The sequence below is a fragment of the Anas acuta genome, chromosome 14 (genome assembly GCF_963932015.1).
Source record: "Anas acuta chromosome 14, bAnaAcu1.1, whole genome shotgun sequence".
NCBI classification, from domain to species: Eukaryota; Metazoa; Chordata; class Aves; order Anseriformes; family Anatidae; genus Anas; species Anas acuta.
Window position 1 is genome coordinate 11,862,000 of NC_088992.1, and position 24,430 is coordinate 11,886,429.

The 24,430-nt window shown below is 49.3% G+C and overlaps 1 protein-coding gene across 5 annotated transcripts in view; it reads right to left on the reverse strand.

Annotated features, from left to right (window-relative positions):
• PSD2 (pleckstrin and Sec7 domain containing 2) overlaps positions 1–24,430 on the reverse strand; it is an 84,358-nt gene that overhangs the window by 29,880 nt on the left and 30,048 nt on the right. For 3 of the 5 annotated variants that reach the window (XM_068698675.1, XM_068698677.1, XM_068698679.1), the window contains exons 2-6: positions 15,472–16,035; positions 9,614–10,102; positions 8,516–8,710; positions 2,900–2,980; positions 2,225–2,337 (exon numbers count right to left, since the gene is read on the reverse strand). In XM_068698675.1, the coding sequence (XP_068554776.1) occupies positions 2,225–2,337; positions 2,900–2,980; positions 8,516–8,710; positions 9,614–10,102; positions 15,472–15,971 (1,378 nt within the window). In that variant the 5' untranslated portion in view covers positions 15,972–16,035. The remainder of the gene's footprint in view (positions 1–2,224; positions 2,338–2,899; positions 2,981–8,515; positions 8,711–9,613; positions 10,103–15,471; positions 16,036–24,430) is intronic. The other 2 variants (XM_068698676.1, XM_068698678.1) reach the window with 2 other exon arrangements.

Consider the following 24,430-nt stretch of genomic DNA (forward strand, 5'->3'; position numbering starts at 1 on the left):
TGGTTCTATGTTGACAGACTACCACAGACACACGTGCTTCTTTAGACATCTAAGTAACATGTAGTGGCTCAAATTTCATTTTGGTGGAAGACCCTGTGCCAGTTTCATCTAGATACAACTAGAAGGAACTACATTCTGAAGGAACAGCATCAGCTTGCAATAGTTTCCTCAAATCACTGTACATCCAGTGTCTGCAAAAGGCATGAACTGCAAGTGCTACTTTGCTTCCCTCCAGGCCTTGTACATATTTATTGGATTGGATTACAATTGTATTTTTAAGCCCCTTTCACTTTCAGCACTAAGCACAGATCTGTCTTGCTTGGGACTCATTCAGTTTGCATTTGGTCTGCAGAGAGGTCCTTCCCAGCCTTGTGAAATGTGCCGCCACCATCACACGTAATGCTGTGGCACTAAGTGTTTATGAATGAGTCATGACAGTGGCATCAGTGATGCATTTCAGTTCCACTTTTCATTAGTCTTAATAGTTTTGTACTGTTCAGGATTGTAATATTTTCAAAGCAGTTCCTGCCAGCAGCAGGGACATCTCCACTGATTGCCATGTCACTGTTGAAGAGTTTAGCTTTCTGGGTTCACCCTTTTTTTGTATTAGCAGATACTTTCTCATGCAGCATTGACAACTGCTATCTAATTTTTCTTCTTGAACACTTGTCATATTGTAGCTCCATTGGAACCTATGTAAACTCATGTTGCCATGGCAAAGCTTGTGTATTGTTTGACTGTTTTCTGCCCTCTGAACACACTCATGCTGAAGGGTGTGTATGGAGTCAGAGATCTGACTGCCTCATGCTCCAGCTCAGCCTCTGCTTAAGCTGGTGTGTGCATGCATCTGTCCACACAGTGGGTGTGACAGATACCTGAGGACCAGAAGGGGGAGAAAGGATCCCAAGACCCTTGTCTATAGGGGTAGGAGATGGATGCAATAGAGTTGGGGATCACTTCTGGGGGAAGGTGGTGAAGAGAAGTCAGGATTGGGCATTTGGGGTATTTCAGCTAGGGATGACTGCTGAAATCACTTCTGGGAAAAGAGCCATGAAAGCTTAACGTGCAGCTTAATGTCTACAGGTTGAGGACCCTTCCCAGGGGAAGGTCCTTTTTGGATCAGTGGGAGAGAACATCACACAAATGTTTGTAAAGCAAGCATAGGGAAATGAAATGTAAGCCTATAGTTTATTCAGATACCACAGACAAAAGTGAAGAGGTCATTCTGTTTTGAGAACAGCCTGGCAGAAGAACTGGAGAGTTTGTGTGACCCAAGGCACTGCTGCTCCTTGGGGAGTCTGCAAGACAGAGACAAGCAGGATCTCTCAGGTCCAGCTGCTACATTTCACGCTGGAGAGGGTGAAGCAAGAGCAACCAGAACTTCTGTGAAGTTGGCTGAGATCTGCTCAGCAGCCTGATTTCCACCCATGGGGGTATTTCAAGATGCATGTAAGCAGATGTGCAAAGATATCCATGTAAGTGTGAACTAGAGTGTGCTCAGGTCTGGATGTGTGCACCTGCACATGTGTACTCTAAATGACCTTTTCCATTAAAAAAAAAAAAAGGAAGTATCTCTATTTAAAAAAAAATAAAATGGAGAAGGTCTCTGAAAGTGGCTAACAAAATACACAGTTCCAGTGAGCCCAGGATTTTATCCATCTCTGCTTTCCCCTGCTGCACTTGTAAAGAGCAAAGAATGCAACCCCTGTGCATAGCAAGCCAATGGTCTTTCTCAATCTGTATGGAAGCGTCTTCCATTCAGCTGTACCTCTTTCGATGGACAAGATCTTGGGCTGAGCCAATACCACTTTGCAAGCCACAGCTGCAGTAACTCACTACCCCTGAGAACCATTCCCTCCCTCCCCTGGTGCTGGGCGAAGCCCAGCCACTAAGCCAGGTCACAGCTGAGGAGCTTACCTTCATCACAGCTCACCTGCACTTGTGTGTCCCTGTTACTGGGAGCCCACACTCAGGCCATCAGGCCCTGAGGGGACACACAGGACTCTCCTGAGGAGGTCTGTACAGTGCCTGGTGTTCCCAGTGCCTCCCAGGGCAGGGCTGGTCAGCAGGGCAGCACCGCAGAGGAAGAATAAGCTGCAGCCTGGTCTGGCCAGTGGTTGCCACTCAAGAGGTGGATGGTTCATTTTATGTGCAGGCTCTGTGACACAGGGGCACTGTGAGTGTGCAGCAGTGCCACAGCAGAGCTTGGGAAGGAAAGTGGTACCTTCAGAAGTGCTCTCCTCTGGGTTGCACTGGCAGTATCGCCGGGAGAAGTGAATCAGCACCCGCTCCCGCTCCTGCGTCTCTCCCATCAGTGGGAATGCTTTCAAGAATGTCCTGCAAAGAGAAAATGATACTTAAAGATGTCATGGATCAATCTACTGGGAAGCAACCACGCTAAGGAGAGAGGTGAAAAGGGGATCCTCAGAGCAGCTAGGAACGCCTTTGTCCTCCCCCCAGTCTGTGCACCCCTGGGCCCCTGCAGGTGCAGTGCAAAGGGTTTCTATGGAGCCAGCTCTGACCTGTGCAGGGAAACATGCTGTCAGCTGAGATCTGACCCACCTCTGGCCCAATGGCAACAGGATGGGTTGTCCATTCCAATGGGCAGAAGTTGATCCCACTTGCTCTGAGTTTGTACAAAACAGGATTCCTGGGAAAGCTGCTCTCCACCATGGGGAAGCAGGTTGTGGGCCCTCCTGTTAAATACCACTTTTGGTGGCAGTATGTTGTGCCAAACGTGACACCAAAGTAAAAATTAAATGACAACCTAGAGCTCCCCCCAGTCCCTGCTCCTGTTGCACAGACAGCCTCTGTGGAGTTGGGAAGCCCAGAGGAGAAACCCACCACAGTACTCTGCTCTGGCCAGCCCGGACGCGGGAGTGCCAAGAGACCAGCTCACCTGAGTGCTTTGTCAAGGGTCAGGCCAGTGAAGTCAAAGAAGCTGAGATACTCCTCTGCTACCAACTTGCTAAATTCGTTACTGTAATTAAAGAGGGAGTAGTCAGCCCTTTCATCAGGGAAGAAGACACTGTCTACAAGAGAACAGCAGATTGCTGCCTCCTGGCCAGCCCAAACTCCCAGTATGACACTGCAGACATGATCCCAGACCCAGGAGGACTTTCTCCCAGATTGAAAGGCTGCTGGAAGACCTCCAAAAGGCCCTGAAATGCCCACAGTCTAGCACTGCAGCTGCCAGCCTTAGACACCTGAGAATGAGGGGTACCTGCCCTCAGTGCACCCCTCTGCCATGCTTCTGGCCAGCCAGAGCCTCCTCCACCCAAACCAGCCAGGGATACACAGCCTGAGGAGGAGGCCATAAAGATGCCTAGTGCCTTCTCTCTTACCTTGTCCTCTCCCATTGCTGGATGTGTCCCCTAATCCAACTGCAAAATTCCTGGTCTCCACCCCACATTGGCTCCCATCTCACTCTCTCACCACAGCACCTTGCTTTTCATCTCTTTGCAATCCCACCCTCAGACACACCAGCTTGCATGCCAGATGGATGCTCCTGGGGTACTGGAGCAGCCAGGGTGCAGGAGAGCTATGTGGAGATTCTGACCCCACTAGCCCCTAAGTGCTTCTCCAGGGGTGAAGGAGGATGCTTGGAGATTTTGAAGGATGTTTGGAGACTTCTTGCTTTTAAAGCCAGAATGGGTGATATTAAATTCGTCTATCTGCACAACTCAGGTAGCAGAAGAGCAAGGATGATCAGTGAATGATGACACAAAATGGTAGATGATCTCAATTCAATGGGATTGGTTGATGTTGGTGGATGACACCAAGCTGTGTGGTGAGGATGACACACTGGAGGGAAGGGATGCCATCCAGAGGGACCTTGGACAGGCTTGAGGGGTGGGACTGTGCAAACCTCATGGAGTTTGACGAAACCAGGTGCAAGGTCCTGCACCTGGGCCAGGGCAATCCCAAGCACAAATACAGGCTGGGCAGAGAATGGATCAAGTGCAGCCCTGAGAAGGACCTGTGGGTATTGGTTCACAATAAACTCAACACGAGCCAGCAGTGTGGGCTTGCAGCCCACAAAGCCAACTGCACCTTGGGCTGTATCAAAAGTGTGGAGAGCAGGGCGACGGAGGTGATTCTCGCTCTCTGCTCTGCTCTCACAGGCTCCAACCTGCAGTACTACATTCAGCTCTGGGTCCCCCAGCACAAGAAAGACATGGACGTATTAGAATGAGTCAACAGAAGGACCATGAAGATGATCAAGGGGCTGGAGTACCTCTCCTATGAAGGCAGGCTGAAGGGGTTGGGATTGTTCAGCCTGGAGAAGAGAAGGGTCTGGGGAGAACTTAGAGGCCTTCCATTACCTACAGGAAAGCCAAGGAAGGATTCTTTGTCAGGGAGTGTACAAGAATTAATGGCTTTAAACTAAAAAAAAAGATTTACGGATTAGATATGAGGAAGAAACTGTTTACTAGAAGGATGATGAGGCACTGGCGCAGGCTGCCCATAGAAGTTGTGGATGCCCCATCCCTGAAGTGTTCAAGGCCAGGCTGGATGGGGCTTTGAGCAACCTCATCCAGTGGAAGGTGTCCCTGACCATAGCAAGGAGTTTGGAACTAGATGATCTCTAAGGTCCCTTCCAACCCAAACCATTCTATGATTCTACGATTCAATATGATCAACCTTGCCCATATATAATTCATTTTCCTTCTCCCCACAAAATGAAAATCGAGTTTTGAGAGGCAGGATATAAGTATCAGTGCTGAAGTATGTGCAGGCCACAATTTCATTGTTGTCTGAAGACACAGGGCCTCATGATCATAAAACAATCTTACCATTTGGGATTGCTATCTCTGAGAAAGAACATGGCCTCATGGCCAGCCCAGGTAAGTCTGTCTGAAGCAGCACTGCAATAATCAGTGTGTGGATTCCTGCTAGCTTCCTGTGGAAACTTCTGCACTTCTCCTGGAACTTCAAAACAGGGCGATTTGAGAAGCCAAAAATGACCACATGCGTGCAAAAGGAGATGTCACAACATCTTCACTTATCCCAAAGAACCAACAGAGCCAAGCAAGGCCTAGGCCTCCTCTGGGATCCTCTCAGCTCTAAGCCTGCAGAAGACCTCATACGTTGGCTGTGCCAGTGCTGTGAAATAGCCAGTGCTCTCCCTTCCACAGGTCAGCTCCCACCTCACAAATGTGATCCTACAGTCTCATGGAAGAAAAGCTCTGATTCCTTCTGCCTGGACACCCTTTGCCAGATCTTCTGGGGATCTGCTTGGGCACCCCGGGCACTGGGGCACTGTGCATACAGCAGACTGTCACACACTGCTGCACAGGAGCAATCAACAGGGGAGAACAAGGCATTCTCCCACTTAACCTCAAGCTGAACTTGAAGGACCAATGCTGCCTAAAATCAAAAGACAGCAGCACATCTAAAGCCCTGCACAAATCTTGGGTGGACTGAGTTGCTCTTGAGGTGTCTCCGTGGCCTACCCTGGGAGCTACACCCTAATGAGCATTCCTAACTAGATCTGTAGTCAGGCAGGATGAAGGTGGGAGGGAGCTCCCCTTCACCTCACTCTTCCACCAGGGCAGACCAGGAGGGCTGGCAGGCTCACTGCCTAACCTTCAGTTCACTGGGTCTTGCTGATGGCCAGGACTCACGACCCTCAGGACCCAGACAGCCCAGCAAACAGTGACCTATGACAGCTTCTGTGGTGCCAGCAGCTCCCCAGCCCATCACACCTTTCCATGTGCCTCACCTGCTCCCTCTCCTTTGAGAAGCTCCAGGCAGAGATTGCTGACTCGGCCAAGGGAACCAGATGGTGTTTCAGGGCAGTCTGAAGGCAACCAGCCCCCAGAAGCAATAAACTCCTCTGTCTAGCCATGGGCCCCTCTTCCCTGAGCTCCAGACCAAGTCAACGTGCCCTAGGCATGCCTGTGACACAAAGCTCTAATACTGGCCAGGGCAAGCCCATGGCCTCCTCTGAGGTGGGCTTAGATGCCTGCTCCAGTTTCTTTGTTCAGTGATTTGTCTTCCCTCTCTCTGTGCTGTCCCAGCTTCTCGCATGGGAATGGGTGACACTCCCACCAGTGCTGCTCAGATATGTCAGAAACATCACTGCAAGAACAGCAAGGGGTTTCCCATGGAGACGTGTCTGTCATCCTGTGTTTGGTGGCTGCATGGCACATACACCTTCTACAGGCCACTCATCTTAGAACCCTGTCTGATGCTTCCTCCCTCTCCCTGGTTTGGGAAGGTCCAGGCACCAGGAGTGATTACTGACCTGTCTGGGTCACAAGCCACCTCCAGGGTGACACAGGAGTCCTGGCCTTTTCTCCCAGTTTCATTCCTGCATGGCTGCACATGGATGCATCATGTGCTGTTTTACTGCACTGAACCACACTGTCCTACAAGACCTACACCTCTGTTTTCCAAGATCCTTATTGTGCCACAGCCACCTGGATCAAAAAAAAGTTTCCATAAAAAGCTTGGTTCAGTAAAATTCACCTAATCTCCACAGGAGGGAAGCAGGCTGTGTAGCCAGGCTGTGTGGCTGATGGGACTCTGACAGAGCCCTGGTTCTCCATGTGCTGCAATGCTGCAGCTCTGCACACTGCTGCCTGCTCCTTTGCTGCCTGCATGGGTTTTCAAGCACAGCAATCTGTTGGGAAACCTTGCAAGTAAGTGCTTGGTGCTGCCATCCTTGTGGTGTGGCACCTGAAACAGGTCAACCTCTGTCCAGCAAGAGATATGTGATTGGGGGTAGTAGCAGAGCTGATATGATGACACAGACAAATCCAGCAACAAGGATTTTCCGTGTAGAGTTCAGTTGCTGAAATGCATGCTCTTGACAGACTGAGGTAATTTCTAGATTTAGAGTTATCATATAATCATGTCAGCTGGAAAGAAACTATTTGGAGATACCCAACCTCTATTTGCTTGTTCATCAAGCCTTGTCTACTTGCTTGACAATGACGAATTTTGGGAGGGTTTGTTTTTGAGAAAATTGCCAATACTCACAAAGAAAAAAAAAAAGGGGGGGGAAGGTCAAGAGGAGCTGAAAAGCCTAAAAATGAAATTTTTACTTTACAAACAACCCTCCTGAGCATCACTTAGACCCTGTTCCCACAAACGTAGGTTGGTCCTACTTTGTCTTAAGAAAGTGAGCAAGACCATCTTAAAATATACCTATTCCCATCCTTCTTCCTTTCCTACTCCATGAAGCCACCTGCTTGGTCCAAGAGCCTGCCGATCTATCCAGGTTTTGTGCTAGGAAATGATCCAGGTGTCAAAAACTCAGCTGATCAAAACACAAGTTGTTTCCTTTTAAAGGCTGTGTCAAGTCCCAGATGTGGATCACCAAACAGCTTCCCAAGGTGAGGATGACAGGTAGAGGGAGGACTGCAGAAATAAGTGAAGAGGCACACTCAGATGCACCCCAGAGACTCATTGAAACCGCCCCACTCAGACAGCTGAGCTGGTGTGGCAGATTTGCAAGAAAGACAGATGCCAGGCCTGAGGCAGCAGAAATCTAATATGTACCTGCTACAAGAACAAAAGAGGCAAATGAAAATGCTGTCAGGTGATATAAAAAGTTTCCCTAGGAGATCACTCATGGGCTCCTTCCTCCCCAGGACCAAGCTGAGCTACAGACCATTCTCAGTATTGGAAGCTTGGGTATTTGCAGAGGGACAATTGTGTCCCACTGATCTAGACAGCAGGGCATTTCAACAACATACAAAGAAACAGAAACACGTTGTATTTTATCCAGGAGAAATACTCTGGGGATTGGTGCCCTCATACCCACTGGCATCCTAAAGTCATATGTTACTGTTACGTTTGTTACTATTTCCCCGTCTTTTACAAACCACTGTACCTCTCTGGCATTTGAATAAACTCTTCTATTTCCCTTTTGCCTTCCCCATGCCAGTCTACCAGCTGAAGGGCCTGGACCTCTGTTGTGCAACTGTCTCTCCATCAAACCCTTGTGGGCTCACCCTGTCTACACAGACTGGTTCAGGAGGCACTGCAGCAAGAAGATTTTGGGGTGCAGACATGAATACCCTGGGGAATGGCAGGGCAAAGATGTTACAGGGCTTCTGTCTTGTCCCACTGAGACAAACTCTCATTGCCACTACACTCCCAGGAGCTCCAGTTAAACACAGGAAGGTCAAGATCCAAAACTCTTCAGCCTGGGGATTGCTTTAGGTGTCCTGCTGGGCCTCTTTCAAATGCGGGAAGCTCTTTGTTCTGGCAGGCAGCAACTGCAGCTTGTGGCAATTAGTGCCCAATACATGTAAACAACTTGTAGGATTCAAATTGCAAGGGCATTGGTCTTGGAATAGTTTCAACTGGGAAGATGTCAGGTAGCCCTGACATGAACCAGCAAGGCCTCAAAACAGTAGGCTTGTCCCTTTCTGTGTTTGTCCTGTTCACCATGCTCCCATGGACCCTCCCCACCACAGGTGTGTTTCTGATAGCCCGAATCAGTGCTGCCATCTCTGTCAACTAATTGGCCAGGCTGGCTGCACTCCAAAGCCCCACTTACTTCTTCCCAAGCTGGCGTGCCACATCACAGCGCTTGAACCCTTCAAGGTTGTAGAGGCGCTTGGCCAGCCTCTTTGCAGCCTCGCTGTCTGCCCTGCAGCCATTTGCCAAGGTGTCCGTGCTTCCCTGGTCGAGCTGCTCTGTGCTGCCCATGTCGGAGTCAGAGTCTGACAGGGCATCTTTCAAGCTGGCATCGCTACACAGAAACAAGAAACAAGATTCAAGGAGCAGCAACACGATTTGATGAAACCTGTGGAAAATACCACATTTTGATTTCTTCTTGTCCCAGACAAAAAGCATGAAAACACATTTGTGAACAGTACATTGGACAAAATCTCTTTCATTTCAGGTCAAAAGAAATGCATTTTTGATGCATTCAAAATAGTACAGATTCATTTCAAACTTTTAGGAAAGAGATGAAAGAGAAACTGACTCCTCACTAAAAAATGACGTCACATCCATTCAAAACAGGGAGACCCAATACCGTTTTAAAGTTCCTCTCTTGCCACTGATATGGAAAGTTGTCCTGAATGGATACAGAGACTGACAAAAATATAGATCCATCTGGTTGATGTCTAAGGGATACCAAGCTTTTTTGGAGCTGCTGACATTCAGGAAACTTAAGGAACAGATGATATGCTTTTAGGGTTAGATTATTTGCTGAGGATTGGGTTTATTATTTGCTGGCTCAGAGGATGACATCTCCATTGATCTCCTCACTGTCTGCAGAAGAGCTCCTGGGGAAGCCTCTATAGGGTCACCTAAGTGAAACCTTAAGCACATTTGGGAGTGTGTGTGACTCACTCTTACCTGTCACGAAGGTAATCTTTTGCAGATTTCAGTGGTCTGCCTAGAACAGCTCCAGCTTTGCCTGCCTTTAGAGCAGATGGGATTTTTGAGCAGCCAGATGAAAGTTTGTCCTGGGGGTGTTTGGCCTCTCCACCATGACAGCACATGTGAGGAGGCACAAGGGGGGGGGGGAAAGCAGAAAAAAAAAGCATCTCCACCTCTATTACATTCTCTGAGGCTTGCTCCTGGGCTGGGACCCTGTAAGATAAGGATAATTCCCTTTGCCCAAGGAATTCAAGGCCTGCCTTACCTGATGGAGTTAATGATCTTGGTCGCTTCTTCCTCTGAACCTTCCACATGGAACCCATTTGGGATATTCTTCAAAGACAAACGGCTCAGCACATTCTCTGACCTGCTGCTAGTAATTGAGTGCCTGAGAGGGCTCCCAAAATCCCCTTCCACTGGTTTTACTGCTGCCTGCTCTTGTTTATCAGCAGACATGTGGTGAAGGGCTTCTCTCTGGTGGGCCACCAGTTTCTGCTCCAAGAGCTCTGGGCTTTCCTTGACTCGTTGCTGGATCAATGGTGTGAGTGGGGCCTCAAAACTGACACAGCTGTCTGTCTCGTCTGTGAGAGAGAGGACGTCCAGAGAGTCCAAGCTGCTGTAGTATGTGCCCTTCATTAGGTCAGACTCAACAATCTTCTCAAAGGTTGAGCTGAATCCATCCCTGATGTCTTTGAATTGAAAATGTTCCTTGTCGTCCTCACTACAGCTCAGCTTGGCATTTCCAGCAGCAAACCTGTACCAAAAGGAAAGATGTGGAAAATACTGTCAAAGTAATTGCTTGCACTGTTCATCTTGGAGCTAAGGGGCAGGAGAAGAGGCAAAAATAGATTCTGTGATTATAGGCCCTTAGGAGCTTTCTGTGGTATAACCTGCTTTGATCCCAGTTTTATTACAAGTTTCCAGAGCTGAGGAAGGTCGAGCTTTACAATGAGCAATCTCAGGGACCTGGGCAATCATGGTCAAGCCCCAGTAAAAAGCCAGAGCTCTGAACTGGTTACAGTGGTGCCTGACACCTGTGACTGGGCCAACTGCCAGAATGGATTTAATCTGCAGGTTCTCTTTCCCTTCAAGTGCTCTGATTCTGGCAACCCCAAAACCGTGAAAGTCCTGCTGTTTGCTGAAGGGCTGCCCTGTGCTCCCTGTGTGTGGGCACATCTCTCCATGCTCATTGATGCACTTATGTTCAGGAAAGCCAAGAAGCTCAGGTTCCTGTGAAGTGGATACTCCTTCCTGTCCTTCATCCTCTGCGATTCTGGGTGCCAGGTCAGCTGCCTGGTGAGCTGTGGCAGGAACAGGCAGTGCTGGCACACCAGGGAGCAGGGCAGGCCCACCTGAAAGGCAGTGCAAGGAGGGAGACGATGCACAGCCTACACTCCATGCATGAGGCCTGTGAGGCTTTGACAACCAAGTTCTTGCACCCTTTGAAAAGTCATTTCTGATGTCTGAGATTTTAGAGCTGCTGTTCACAAACCTAACTCTACAACTGTATGGCCTAAAATCTTACTTGAATATGTAGAGCCAAATAATCTCTTCATTCCAGGAGCTCAGGGCTTTAAAAACACTGTCACCCAGATCACCAGAGCTGGCCACACAACAAACCAGACATAAGCAGAAACGACACAGACAGCATCAGCTCCTCAGACTACTGCAGCCTGGGGTCTCCTCATCCTCAGAACTGCTTGCCTTTGCAAATCCATTCATCCCTGAAGGCTGAACTGCAAAGCCTGGACATGATTTTGTGTAGAGAACAGGTCTCCTCCCTCCATAAGGCAGGAGGAACTTTAGAAATTCTATCCCCCTGTAACATGAAGGATTTTACAGGCTTAATTGCAGCCAGTGGTGGGAATTACAGACCTATCTTGGCAGTTTGACCCACTGCGCAACTTCTTGGAACTACCCCCTTTTCTTTTCCAGCCCAAACTTCTATAGGAGGCAACAAAGTCAGAAGACCTGTGTCCCTACAAATGCCCCAGCCAAGTCTCTTGTGTGGGACAAAGGGCAGAGACCAGGGCAGGTGCCGTGGCAGAGGATGCATCAGTGGATGCTGACGAGCCTGCCAGCACCAACAGACACAAGTCCCACACACCACATCCCTCCCTGAGCGGTCCCAGAAGAGACCCTCCCCAAGGGAAGACAGGCATCCCACAGCTTAGACCAGCCCAGGAGCAGTGCCTGCATTTAATTCAACAAAGCTGGGCTAGGGTGGGATACAAGGTACGACCTCACTTGTATGAATGAATACGACATAGCCTCCCACAGGGAACTGTTGTGTATTACACAGTGGGGAAGGCAATTGCTTTACTTAAATAAGGAGCCATATATTTATTTGCATTGTAATCACAAGCTTCTGTCTATTGAAGTAACATTGTACCTAATTGCCTGTGCTGCTTTTCCCAGTCATCTCTGAAATGCTGTTTTATTGCTTATGGCAAGGCATGCAGAGCAATGCACTTGGTTATTATTGCAACTGAACTGTGCTGGATTTTTATGCACTGAGTTGTTTACATTTCAATTCTCACTGGCTAATTAGTTGTAATAAAGTAGAACCTAGTTTGCTGTGTTGGTGGAGTAGGGAGGCCAATCACAGGACATGATGGCACTTAGGACTTTCTTGCCTGTGTACTGCAGGCCTTCTGCAAAGTTCTTCTGAAACTTTGTTTAATGAAATTTGAAATGCTTGTTGACTGTATATTGACATGTGAGGAAATGTCTGGGCAAAGGCAGCAGTCACAAACCCGCAGGTACTAAGCACAGCTTACAAGCCAAATATGGGGATTCCTAGATTTATTAGTTTGACTTTTTGCATGATTTTATGGGGCTGAAATCAGAGAAAATCAACCACCAGTGAAGCTCCCAGTTTGACTGCAGAGCTGCAAATCCCCTGAGATCAGCAGTGCCCTGAGATCAGCCCCGTGCTGGGGGCTCCTGAGAAGGTGAAAGAAAATGGGATTTCGACAAATGGTATATTGGCATCCAGGGGATGGTATGGGATAAATGAGAAAGGGGGGAAAAAAGAATTCAGTGAGTGCAAACTGCAGTAGAAGTACTAAAGCTTTGGCTTTATCTTCTTGACTGGGGAAATTCAGAGACAATGGAGGATGACAGTGAATTTCCCAGTGCTCTGGTATGTCTGCCAGCTTTGTTTCTCATGACCCACACTCACTGATGAACACCAGTGCAGCAGGCAGTTAGCTATAGCAAGGAAGGACCATGCTGAGTTTGGCCCAGCCATGCGTTTCTGCCATTCATACTATGGAGTGGTGGTCAAAGTACAAAAGAGCTTGAACACTGCAAGCTAACCTGATCCCAGAGAATATGTGGTTTCCCAGATTTCATTTGTGTCCCTGAGGTTTTCCAGATGGCCTTCTGCATCCAGCTATAGTGTGTCTTGTCTCCTGCGCATTCAGCTTCCCAGAATACTTATTTTCTATCCAAGTCAATATGTTCACAGCACAAGATCATGGTCAGTGCATGCAGAGTGCAGTCAGGTTGCATCAGGCCCCAATCCTTAGCCTGCCACTTCTCCCAATTCATGCCCCAGTACCTTAAAATAATTGCAGTTCCAGTGACTGCACCAGCATTCACTGACCACTTATGGCTTTGTCTTGAACTCACAGTCTCTGCCAAGGAACCACAGACCAAGCAAATATGATTCCCTTGCAGCAGAGAGACTTGCAGACATCCAAGACTTGGCAGGGTAGCTTACAGAGCTTGTGGATCCTGTGTGGAGGTGGATTCCCCAGGCTTTCTGGACATCATCAGGCAGTAGCATCCTGCCTCAGACTTCTTCCTCTTCAATATCTTCAATTGTGCCTCTTGAAACAGTGCTTCTGCTTCATGCTGGGGGCCTTGGGTAAGACAACCAGCTTTTTACTGAGAAGCCTGCTCGACACTGCAGACGCAATGGATTAGGGATGCCTGTCGTCAGCCCACATGCTGTATAGCTTCCCAGCACTGCTGACACTCCTGGCCATGATCCAGACAGTGCTCCCAACAAACGGCTCAGCCTGAAGCCTACACCAGGCTAAGACCAGGAGGTGATTCAAATGCCCCTTTTGGCCATCCCATTCCTGTCACGCTTTCTCCTCTTAAGAATCACAGAATCACCTAGGTTGGAAGAGACCTCCAAGATCACCTAGTCTAACCTCTGACCTAACACTAACAAGTCCTCCACTAAACCACATCACTAAGCTCTACATCTACACATCTTTTAAAGACATTTTCTGTTATCTTTAACAGCAGTAGCCAGATTGAGTGCCAGATGAGCTTCGACCTTTCTAATTTTGTCCCTGCACAGCCTTACAACATTCTTATAGTCCCCCTGACTGGCCCACTCTCTTTTCCAAGATCATAAACCATTTTTTTATTTATTTTTCCTAAGCTCAAGCCACAACTCTCTGTTCAGCCAGGCTGGTCTTCTTCCACACCAGCTCGTCTTTGGGCACGTGGGGATGGTCTGCTCCTGAGTCATTAAGATTTCCTTCTTGAGGAGTGCCCAGCCTTCCTGGACTCCTCTGCCCTTCAGAACTGCCTCCCAAGGGACTCTGCCAACCGGTGTCCTGAGCAGCTCAAAGTCTGCCCTTCAGAAGTCCAAGGTAGCAGTCTTACTGATCCCCCTCCTGACTTTGCCAAGAATAGAGAACTCAGCTGGGCCATTGCCTGCTCCCCGGGCCCTGACATTGTTCCCCTGGCACATCTCTAATGAGACTTATTTCCTCCACTTCCCCCTTCTTACCTAGTTTAAAGCCCTCTCAATGAGCCCTGCCAGATCCTGCTCTAGTATCCATTTTCCCCTTAGGGACAGGTGGAGCCCATCTGCAGTTATCAGGCCAGGTGCTGAGTAAAGCACCCTGTGGTCAAAAAAAAAATATATATATCTGTGCTGGCACCAGCCTCTGAGCCACATGTTTATCAGGTGGGCTTTCCGTGTCTTCTCTGTACCCCGCCCTGCCACTCCTGTACTCCTGCTCCATCTACTAATCATCCCCTAACCAGTCCCCTCAAGTCCCGTTTGATAGCCTTCAGCCTCCTCTCTGCAATATCATCACTGCTAGCCTGGACTATCAAAGAAGGCCGTGGTACTCTTCTGTTCTTCTCTGCTCATGGCATCTCTCTCATGTTGGGGAACAAGGTACGTAGACAAGGCCATTGGTGAGAGGAATAGATCCTGCTGGGCTGATGCAGTGATGTTTCTCCAGGCAGACGCAAAGGGGACTCTTCAGCAGGCCCCACTGCTCTGCCTGGTCATTTCAGCAGCTAGGAACATGGTGTATGCTGGTGGCTCCATCTCCTAAGCCAGCAGGACATTCAGACCTGGTGCAGTGGCTCCAAGCGTACACACAGCTTCTGGGGCATTAGTGGGGTCACCTGGGCTGAGGCACAATGAGCCCACATGGCACTTCCATAGTGTCACAGCAATACACAGCACTTCCCAACTGCCCTGCTCACCTCCCAGCATCCTAAATCACACACATCCCAGATGGAGCAGCACAATCCATCCCCTTGCTGCACACTCATGAGCCAAAGCAGAAATCAAGCTATCCTTGTGTCACCCAGGCACTGGTAGCACCAGCCACAAGTGCAGTGGGGACCTAAGATCAGTGCCTTGCCCTCTCTTACTAACAGCATGGTCCTTGGATGCAAAGTTTTGATCTGCTAGTCCAAGGACTGCCAGAGCAAGCCATTCTGACAGGGACTTTCAGGGCATACCAGGCTCCCCATCCGCTCCAGGCTATTGCGCTTGCCCTGCTTTGATACCTAAACTATCTCAGCAAACTCTGCCTGAACTGCTGCAGCTAAATCTGTAACTTGTAAGTGGGATGCTCCCAAAAGTCATCACCCTCAGCACACTTAAGGTCTCTAAGCCTTTTCCTTCACCTTAGTGCATCAGGGGCAGCCACTGTCTCTAATCACATTTTTTCTGCATTTGCAATAGGGAAAGGAGCCCAGAGAGAAAAAGTGAAAACAGTTAGCTATGAGAGCAGCTGCAGCTCTTTTAACTGGTGAGTTACACAGGAAGGAATGGAACTCAAACCAACGAAATCTGGAAAACGGCACACATGAAGCAATGCCAAGCGGGTGTTACGATGGCTTCACACTCACCCGAGCTGATCCTCCGCCTCATTGCTGCTCAGCATTTCTGAGGAGCCCAGGAAGCCATGCAAGTGCAACTTGCCAAGGGCCTGGATCCGTGCCTCTGGAGCCAGGGATCCCCTCTCCCCGGAATCCACGCTGCTGGGGCTGGGCACGCTGCTGTCCTGCTGCTGCAGCCTCACCGCCTCCCCACCCGCACCGAGCTCCTCGTCCACGCCGTTGTCCAGTGCTGGCCCCTCACAGCCTTCACTATCACTCGGAGTGTCTGCCCCTGATCCCTGCTCCCCATCGCCCGCAGAGGCTGCCAGATGTTTGTCCCCAGAGCCCCGGCGCACCCCATCTGCTCCTTGGCCGGGCTCGGCATCATCCAGGGGGCTGGCCTTCCTGCTGGCAGGCTCCGGAGGCTGGCCAAGCTGTTCGTCCCCATCGCTGCAGGCTTGCACAGCAGGCTGCGAGCCCGAGGAATGCAGCTCGCTGGAGGATGCCACAGACAATGGGAAGTCACTCATATTCCGCTTGTTCTCCTGGCGCTTGCAGGCTCTCTCCCCGCGGTCAGCTCAGGCGCGGCACTACCTACAACAGAAAAGACACTGCGTCACACATGCCCGAAGGGATGTCTGAACGATGCTGGCTTGTCCATAGCAGCTCAGAAGGGTGACAGCCAGTGCCACATCTGCAGTGGCAGGAGTAGAGAAGGAAAATTCATCCCCCACCCCGCTTTGACCCCTCAGTGTAAAAGCGGGGAGGAGTCATGCAGGGAAGGGTGTGTGTTGCTTGCAAGGACAAATGCTTATTACCCAGCACAGTGAGACTGGAGAAGAAAATCTGCTCTTGAGATCCTGAGCCACCAGGGCCAGGCATTCCACCTTCCAGAGAGCAGAGGCCCCAGCAGCCCCCACACAGCCCAGCCCAAACAGGGGCTGGGGACAGGAATGTGGCCCCAGTGCTCTTCCGCGACTGGTGACTGGGGTCCTATTCCCCGGCACTCTCTGCCCACCAAAAGCTGGGGCCTGTTCTTGGCCTGGCAGAAATAGGAGAAAGGTGTGATTTCTTTTAAACACATTTAAGCAGCCATCATGTGCCAACCTGTGTGATTCTCCCTGCTGACTTCTCATTTCTAAGTGTCTTCTTCCCTGCCAGAGTAACACTTCTCCAGACACACAGGTACTGCTGAAGCAGTTGCCTGTTAAAATTCCAGCAAAAGCATCCTTACTGAATATCCCATGAGATGCTCTCTCTGTAGGGCAAGGGAAGGGCACTATATTGCACCAAGTGACATAAATGGCTTTTTCGATAAGACCTTAGCCATGGGCTACAGCCCCTCAGTGCTGTGCAAGTATTGTAAGCCCTGCACCTGAAATCCAGTGACCATAGTGCCTGGAGAAATGACCTCTTTCTGGAAGCAGGTGTTTCTGTGTGGTGTTCAGGCTGAGGAGTGATAACAGCCAATTTTGTTTTAAAACAATGTCTGTCTTTACCTCAATAGGATGCATACCTAATTGGTTACAGCAAGCAGGTGGGAATCCTGGCTTCTCCTCCTAGTTCTGGTCCTAGCTCTTGTCTCAAGCAGATCTTCATAACTCCCTGCCTCAGCTTCCCTCTCTGCACACCAGGATATAACATCAGCTGTGTCAGGGTGCTCAGACATTGAAAATGGGCTCTGGGTGCTCTGACTTGCTGACCTGCAGCTCTCATTAGCAGTAACTGCTTTGCAAGTACAGGGCCCTACTAGTTCTTGGTAACAAGAGGTGCCTCTGCCCTTGCTATTTCTCAGCCTGTGGAGGCTGTGCCAGCAGCCTGTCCCCTCCCACTGGTTCCTCTGCACCTGGGCAAGGAGCAAAGGAGTGGTAGGGTTGGACCAAAACACCTTACTGTGTCCTGGACACGGACAGAGCTGTGCACGTGTGTGCTGAGCTGCTGGCTGAGTGGGACAGATCCCAAGGGGAACCCCAATCCCTCCTGGCCCAGGCAGGACCCCCCCCGTGTCCTGTTCCCTGCTGCTAGGAGATGGGGTGAGCTGCGGAGTTCAGAGCTCTGTGTCAGACAGGCTTGTAGAAAAACACTCCTTGAGTTGCACATGCCACAGATGTGAGACGGAGGAGGTGCCTCTTTGAGGCAATGTAGGCAGGTTTACATCTTCTCCACGTGCATCCATGTGCATCTCCGGCTGTCAGAGAGAGCACAGCATCCCTGCCTACCACACTAGGTGCAGCCAGGCTCTACCGACAGATGCACGATCCCTGCCTGTACCAACAGACCAGAGAAAGTGAAGCACAGGCCAGAGAGAACCCCACTGATCTCCTGCCACCCTGCTGTTGCTCCGTATCGGGCTGTTTCCCAGACCCATACCATGGCTGAATGACTCATTCTTTGCAAAATACTTCTCATGATCTTCCCTCTGCACACACCGGTATTCCCTGGTTTTCAGCCATGGCAGTGCAACAGCTGAGTGCAGGAGTAATCCTTAGAAAGGGCTTCTGACTTCTTTCTTCCTACAGACTTCCTTCACGTGCACTGCTGGTGGAGCCAAGCCATTGCAGTATCTTCAAGGAATTTACTTACAAAACTATCAAGACTCTCCAGAGCATGACCACACTGCAATCGTGAGTAATGCTGGAAACCTAACATGATCCAAATTTCAGCACTTTCCCAGAATGAGGGTATAATACAGACATGCAACACAGGACCAATATTCAAATCTTTGGGGAAACCTTTCCAGAAAAGCTCTGCTGGTCTTTTTCATGATGTGAGCTGAAGAATGCTTTTTTTTCAGCTTAGCTGAATAGAAAGAATAGCTTTTTTTTTTTCAGTTCTAATTTTTAAAACTAACCAGGGAGTTTGGGCTCAAATTCACCACCTCCCTGCTACTGTTCCAATAACTTCATTAGGAACTAGATACCACCCAAGATAAATTCCAGTTTAGTAATTAAAACTTGTCACAGCTATAAGCAATTAGAAAACAGGAACCTAAATGTGATTAGGAGACTGAGCTAAGAAGAAATGTTGGCAAACATTTGTAAGTGTGAGGTGCATTCTACCCTCCTAACTTTAATCCAATTCTTAATATCAATAAATCAACGTTTATGTTGTTATACATAAGCTGCTGCATTATGCTTACTGTTTTACCCTCTGTGGAGTCTGCAGGATATTTATGGTCTGGAAGAAGGGCTGAAGAGTCAGTAGCTAAACACTGAGGCATGTTTTTCCTTGGCCTGAGTTTCTGATGGAGAAGAAGCACCAAGGAAGCCATGGGAGGATGCAGAGACTGTTGCTCAGACGGGAAGACCAGCAGCTTCCAGCACACTGGTCTGAGTAAAGCCAGCAGTGCCTCTCACAGCCTCCTGACCCCTCCAGGATGGGTATGTCTCTTGTGTGGATCCATATTCCACTGCACACACATGAAGAGAGGCTGTCATGTGCAGCTGTAGTGTGCAGGCAAGCCGAGCTGTGTATTACTCAGCAACTCACTAGCTACTAGATTAATGTATGTGCTGACAATCACGTGAAGCACACCCAGGTTATGGGAAGCTGAGGCTTCCCAGAAGCTCCAGAGGAATGGTTGGGATATGAGCCTGTGACTCACCCAGGTGCCTGTGGTGATGCCTTGTACTGAAATTACCTACTGACTCCTTCCACCCTTGCCCATGCAGCCAGGCCGGTGTGTCCCACACAACCTGAAGAAGGTCTCTCCTGCTCTGCAAACCCATCAGCCAACCATATGCAGTAGGGCTCATCTGTGAACCACTACCTTCCTGCTTGTGTTACATATGTGCATGGGCAAAGGGAAGAGGCGACGTGCTGTAATGCCACCAGTTGGACTCAGAAGACCACCAAGAGTGGAGGAGCTGGTTAGAGCTGCCCACACCTGCCCCCAACAAATAGCTGCCCCTCAGTGCTGGACAGAGACCAAAGGTGGCCTTTCTGTTAGCCCTGAGAAAGCACCACACACTGCAGCACCACGCAGGGGCTGGGACTCAGAGGGCTGCCCTGGGACTCCCTTCCATTTCCCCAAAGCAGTATGGCCTGACAGACAGGAGACTGAGTTGGACCATGGTTTCTCTCGCATGTTTCCCTTTTCCCTGCTTGTTTCTTCAAGTTTCTGCATTGCAAAGCGCTCTGGTCAAGAGCTGTAGAGGTAAGGGCTAGAAGGTAATATCTGAGTTTGCACTGGAGCATTTTCATGACTGAGCCTTCCCCTTTCTGCAGCCTCAGGAATTCCCTCAAGTAACTGCTGCTTTCCTAGGTCCCATGGGTAGAGCAGGCATCCCATGGGTGTCCACTGCTCCCAGCCTCCAGCAAAGGTAACAAAGGTTAGCATAAAAAGAAAGGGCAAGAAAAGAGAATGAACTGGCGTATGCTCTGGCTGGGACTGCTCACTCCAGTGGCTACGGTGGCTCTGCTGATAGTATGCACTTTAACAGCTGTTAAGATGCAATTCCACGATTTGGACCCGATTAGCTCCTTAACGCCCACATAAGTAGAAGGGCATGGATTCATACTGGAAAGAGGCTATTATTGCTGTAGGAAAGGCAAGGAGAAGCCAAGAGATCCATGATCTAGTGCTAAACATAGTCCTTCTCTGTCTCCTTCCCAGAGCTCAGTGCTTCTACCATAAGATGGGAGAGAGGCAAGAGCCTCTCTGCCCTTTCTTGTAGGCCATTTCCAAGCAAGACAACTGCAGTTATGAGAGCTATTAGTTTCATTTATCAGGCTCCTGGCCACACCAGCCTGTGTGTGTAATGTGCCCAGTGCCACAGAACAGCTCTGCAGCACAGCCACCGACTTGCCCAGTCAGCCTCAGGGTCCTGCATTGCCCCTGGACCACAAGGAGACCAGGGCAGGGCTGGTGTGGGGCAAAGGACAGCAGAAATACCCCCTCAGCACTACTTCAAGGTTTGCCCCTGACTGCATGGGTGGGCAGTGTGATGGGGCTCCCAGGAAGCAATTGCCCACTGCTGGTCTTGAAGCCTTCCCTCACTGATGGACATCAGCACTCAGCCTACTTTGGGGCAATGGGACCAGCAAAGCCAGGCTGGCACCCGCTGCAGGAAAGTGCCAGTCCCAAAGAGGCTGGGCAGAGATGAAGCAAAGCTTGCCCTGATTCTGTAAGGGGTTGGAAACCACACAGCGGCTCTTTCAGGGACTGGCTCTGGAAGTCTCCCAGCTTTTGTTGAAGCTGAATGGCTGGTGGGAAATGATTATTTTAAATTTTCCTCCCTGCTTTAGGAACTGGAAAGGCTCCCGCTTCAGTTTGTGTAACTGCTTGGCTGCTGTGACATGGAGGGCTTGGAGAAGAATCCTGTTTCTTGTTCAAGCACGAGCTTCCCCTCACGCTGAGCTGGGCTGCCCTCTGCTACACCCTTGGTTTGCTTCAGTGCTCAGGATCCTGCTTCCTTGGGCTTTGCAGAAATGGGGCAGCAGGTCCATCATGAGGGCTTTGTCCTCACCCTGGCATCACAAGGATGTCCAGGGAGAGAGCAGGAGGCACATCAAAACTGGAGGAGAAAGCCTCACCCACATCATCCCCTTGCTCTGCCAGACCTAAGGAGGTGGCAGGACCAGGAAGGGGTGATGGCAGCCTTTGCCAAGGTCCTGGTGCTGACAGAGATGAGTCAGTTTTGTTAGCACACTGTGCAGGCTAGGGCCTGGCCCATGTTTTTTCTCCTGGTGCATTGTGGTGAGAGCTGCCATGAAGGGAAAGAGACGTCTGTGCTGCCGGTCAGTTACCACCCAAGCTGACACCTGGAGGCACATGTAATCCCCAAGACCAGCTTTGGTTTGTAAATGTCTTTTTTGCACTTGGAGGTCGAAAAGCAGACATGGCATCCAGGTTTGGTCCCATAAGCCCTGAGCAGAGGGGAAGACTCTCTTCCCTTAACCCACCAGCTGCATCAGTAACACAACCCCATGTGCACTTGGCCTTCACTGCCACAAAGGCACACAGCTGACACGGTGATCTTCAGGGCGGTCTTCAGCAGCGCAGCTACCAAAGCAGCCAGCCCCCAGTCCATAATAATGCCTAGGGTTACTCCAGTAATCTCTTTGCTAAGTTTCTTTGCTAAATTTCACGAGGCTGTCTACCTGCAGTCCTTTTTACTCCTCCCAGGGTTTTGCTGGTGGCCACCCAGAGGCAGGATGCTGAGCTGGGATGACCGTGGGTTGGCTCTAAGTTTTGCTGTGCCATGAGGCGAGGAGCAGGAGAGACCTGGGATGTGGCTGGGGCCATGGACACAGGAAAAGACATGAGGAGAAAATGTCTGTGTGGTCTCATGAAATGGTTGATAACACGTGTAATTTTCTCAGTTGTAAGTGGCAAAGATCCCCCAGGATCTTTTTCACTCAGAGCAGGGGGAGAAGTTTCTGCCTGACCACAGTCTCAGAGGCTACACTGAAGCCTGGGTGGTTTAACTTTCTGCCTTTGAACAAAACTAACTGAGCAAGGCTCAGAGAGCTTCCTGGCAGCCTAGAAAGACCCAGAATGTCCTTGCCAATCTCCCATTTTCAATTCCAAATCACAGAATCACAGAATGGTTAGGGTTGGAAGGGACCTCTGGAGGTCCTCTGGTCCAACCCCTGCTCAAGCAGGGACACCCAGAGCTGGGTGCCCAAGACCATGTCCAGCTGGCTCCCTCCCAAGGAGAAAGACTCCACAACCTCTCTGGGCAACCTGTGCCAGAGCTTCCCAGTGTTTAGATGGAACCTCCTGTTTCATTCTGTGCCCACTGACTCATGTCCTGGCAGTGGCACCACTGAGAAGAGCCTGGCTTTATCCTCTGTGCACCCTCCCTTCGGGTATTTAGACACATTGATAAAATCGCCCATGAGCCTCCTCATCTCTAGGCAGAACAGTCTCTGGACCTGAACAGACTCAGGCCAGACATCACCTGAAAACAATTTCTGCTTCATGGTGCTGCAGGGGCTGGGGAACAGCTCCTTCAACCTGTGATAAACCCCACAGGATGGGGTTCAGTCAGTGCAATGTGAATACAGCATAGACAAAACCAACAAGGAACATCTCAGAAGCTTTGTCCTTGGGACTTTCCCAGTGCCACATACTCAGACTGTCAGGTGAGGAATCCTTAGCCTTGTTCTTTGAGCTCTTTCCAAATTATTTTCTGCCTAAAGGCAGGAGGCACCCTCCTCATGCCTTGTTTGCTGCCCACCATGAAATGCAGATCTCTGTGGCATACTTTGTGCCCTGGCACCCCATCCCAGGCCATTGCAAAGTGGCTGCAGATTTCTCAACATGTTGATTTCAGAAAGACACCTTCTATCCTCTTTCTGTGAGTGAAAACTGCTTTTAGGCAGCAGCTTTCACGGTGGGAAGAGCTCTTCAGCAGAATTCAGCAAGATGCACCAGCAGATGTTTCCCGCTTGGCCCTTTTCCTTGATGCAAACCATGCCATGCAGATGCACAGATACCATCTACATACATAGCTACAGCTGGGCCTTGTCCCTTTCTTCCTTATAGACAGCCTCTTACAGTTCCCTTCTGCTTTTCTTAGAGGGAAATACCAATGGTCATTTGTTTTCCTTGCATCTGGCTTGGGTTTTATAAGAGCTTAAAATTCTGTTGGTCACTCCCTTGGTGCCCAACTCATCTCTCAGTTTTACAAAATGCAGGTGCAACACATCACCCTGGATGGAGGGTATGTGCAGGGATACACCAAGGTTTCTCTGAGGAGGCAAATCCATAGAGAGATGAAGAGTTCACAGCCATGGTTCTGCCTCTGTTTTCTTTTTGAAATACATCTCCCCTCTGTTATGCCTGTATTTTGACCTCTGCCCTTTCAACACTATTGACAATAAACAACTTTTATGATTATCATTGTGAAAATCCTCATTTCTTTCTCCCATGGGCTGACAATTTGTTTTTATGTGATTTTGAAGACCTCAATCATGTCACCTCTCACCCCTTGATCTCCAGATTGCCATCCCAGCCTTCTCACAGCAGTGAGAATTTTCTACTTTCATCCCTGTGAAGGAAAGGAAGACCAACTTCATTCACTTTTCCTGCCCCAGTCAGGCTGCGATGTAGTTATTTGGCTGGAGAACATAGACTCGGCCAAGATTTCTTGACAGCCAACAGAGCTGGAACTTCACTACCTAGCATTACAGGCAGTCAGGGCATGAAGTGTGGCATTTCCACTGAAATCAGCTTGGGCACAAAGCTGTTAACCCAAAGGATTTGCAAAGAGCAGCCTGAGGAAAAAAAAAAAAAGAAAAAAAGATCTGATGTGAAGGGACATTCATACATCATCAGGGCCAAATCAGGACATTTGAGAGGCAAACTAGAGAGAGTATGCCACTAAAAGGGAACAGACAGGACAGTGTTCTAGAAAAAACACTTCCTCTAAGACTAGGACATGAACTTCAGCCCTCTACCTAGTGAGTACTCCACCCGTAAGCTCACTTGTTCTTCTACAGCAGGTCGTTTTCTCTTTCATTTAGACCAAAAATTTCACCTTCCCTTTCAAAATTGCAGGAAACATTTGTACAAAGGAAGTGTAGGCTAGGCAAATCCTCCACCCCTTCCCCCATAAAAAAAAGACAAACAGAAAAAAAGATGATTACTAAATTTTTGAAAAATTTCTACTGGCTATAAAGCACCAAGGATGCACTGACAGTTGATCTTTCCTCCATGTTGGAGGAGTTATGCTAGTGCTGTTAGCTGGAAAAGATTCTGCAGGTAGCATGACCTTCCTCCCTCATTTCTCCCAGGATCTTTCACTCAGGAAAAAATATTTGGAGATCTGGTGACCTACCTACAATTTGGTTGCTCCATCACACCTGTACAGTAACCTGCTGCCTCTCTAGCTCAGTCTTCCAGGCTGCAGTCTTCAGGTTGCACAAAGTCAATGAAATGATTGAAAAGATAATAACATACGTGTTTCTAGTACTTACAGACTGGGATGGAGCCAGTAAAAGTAAAGCACAATTTCACTGCTCCATTAGGATGTGGTAAGTT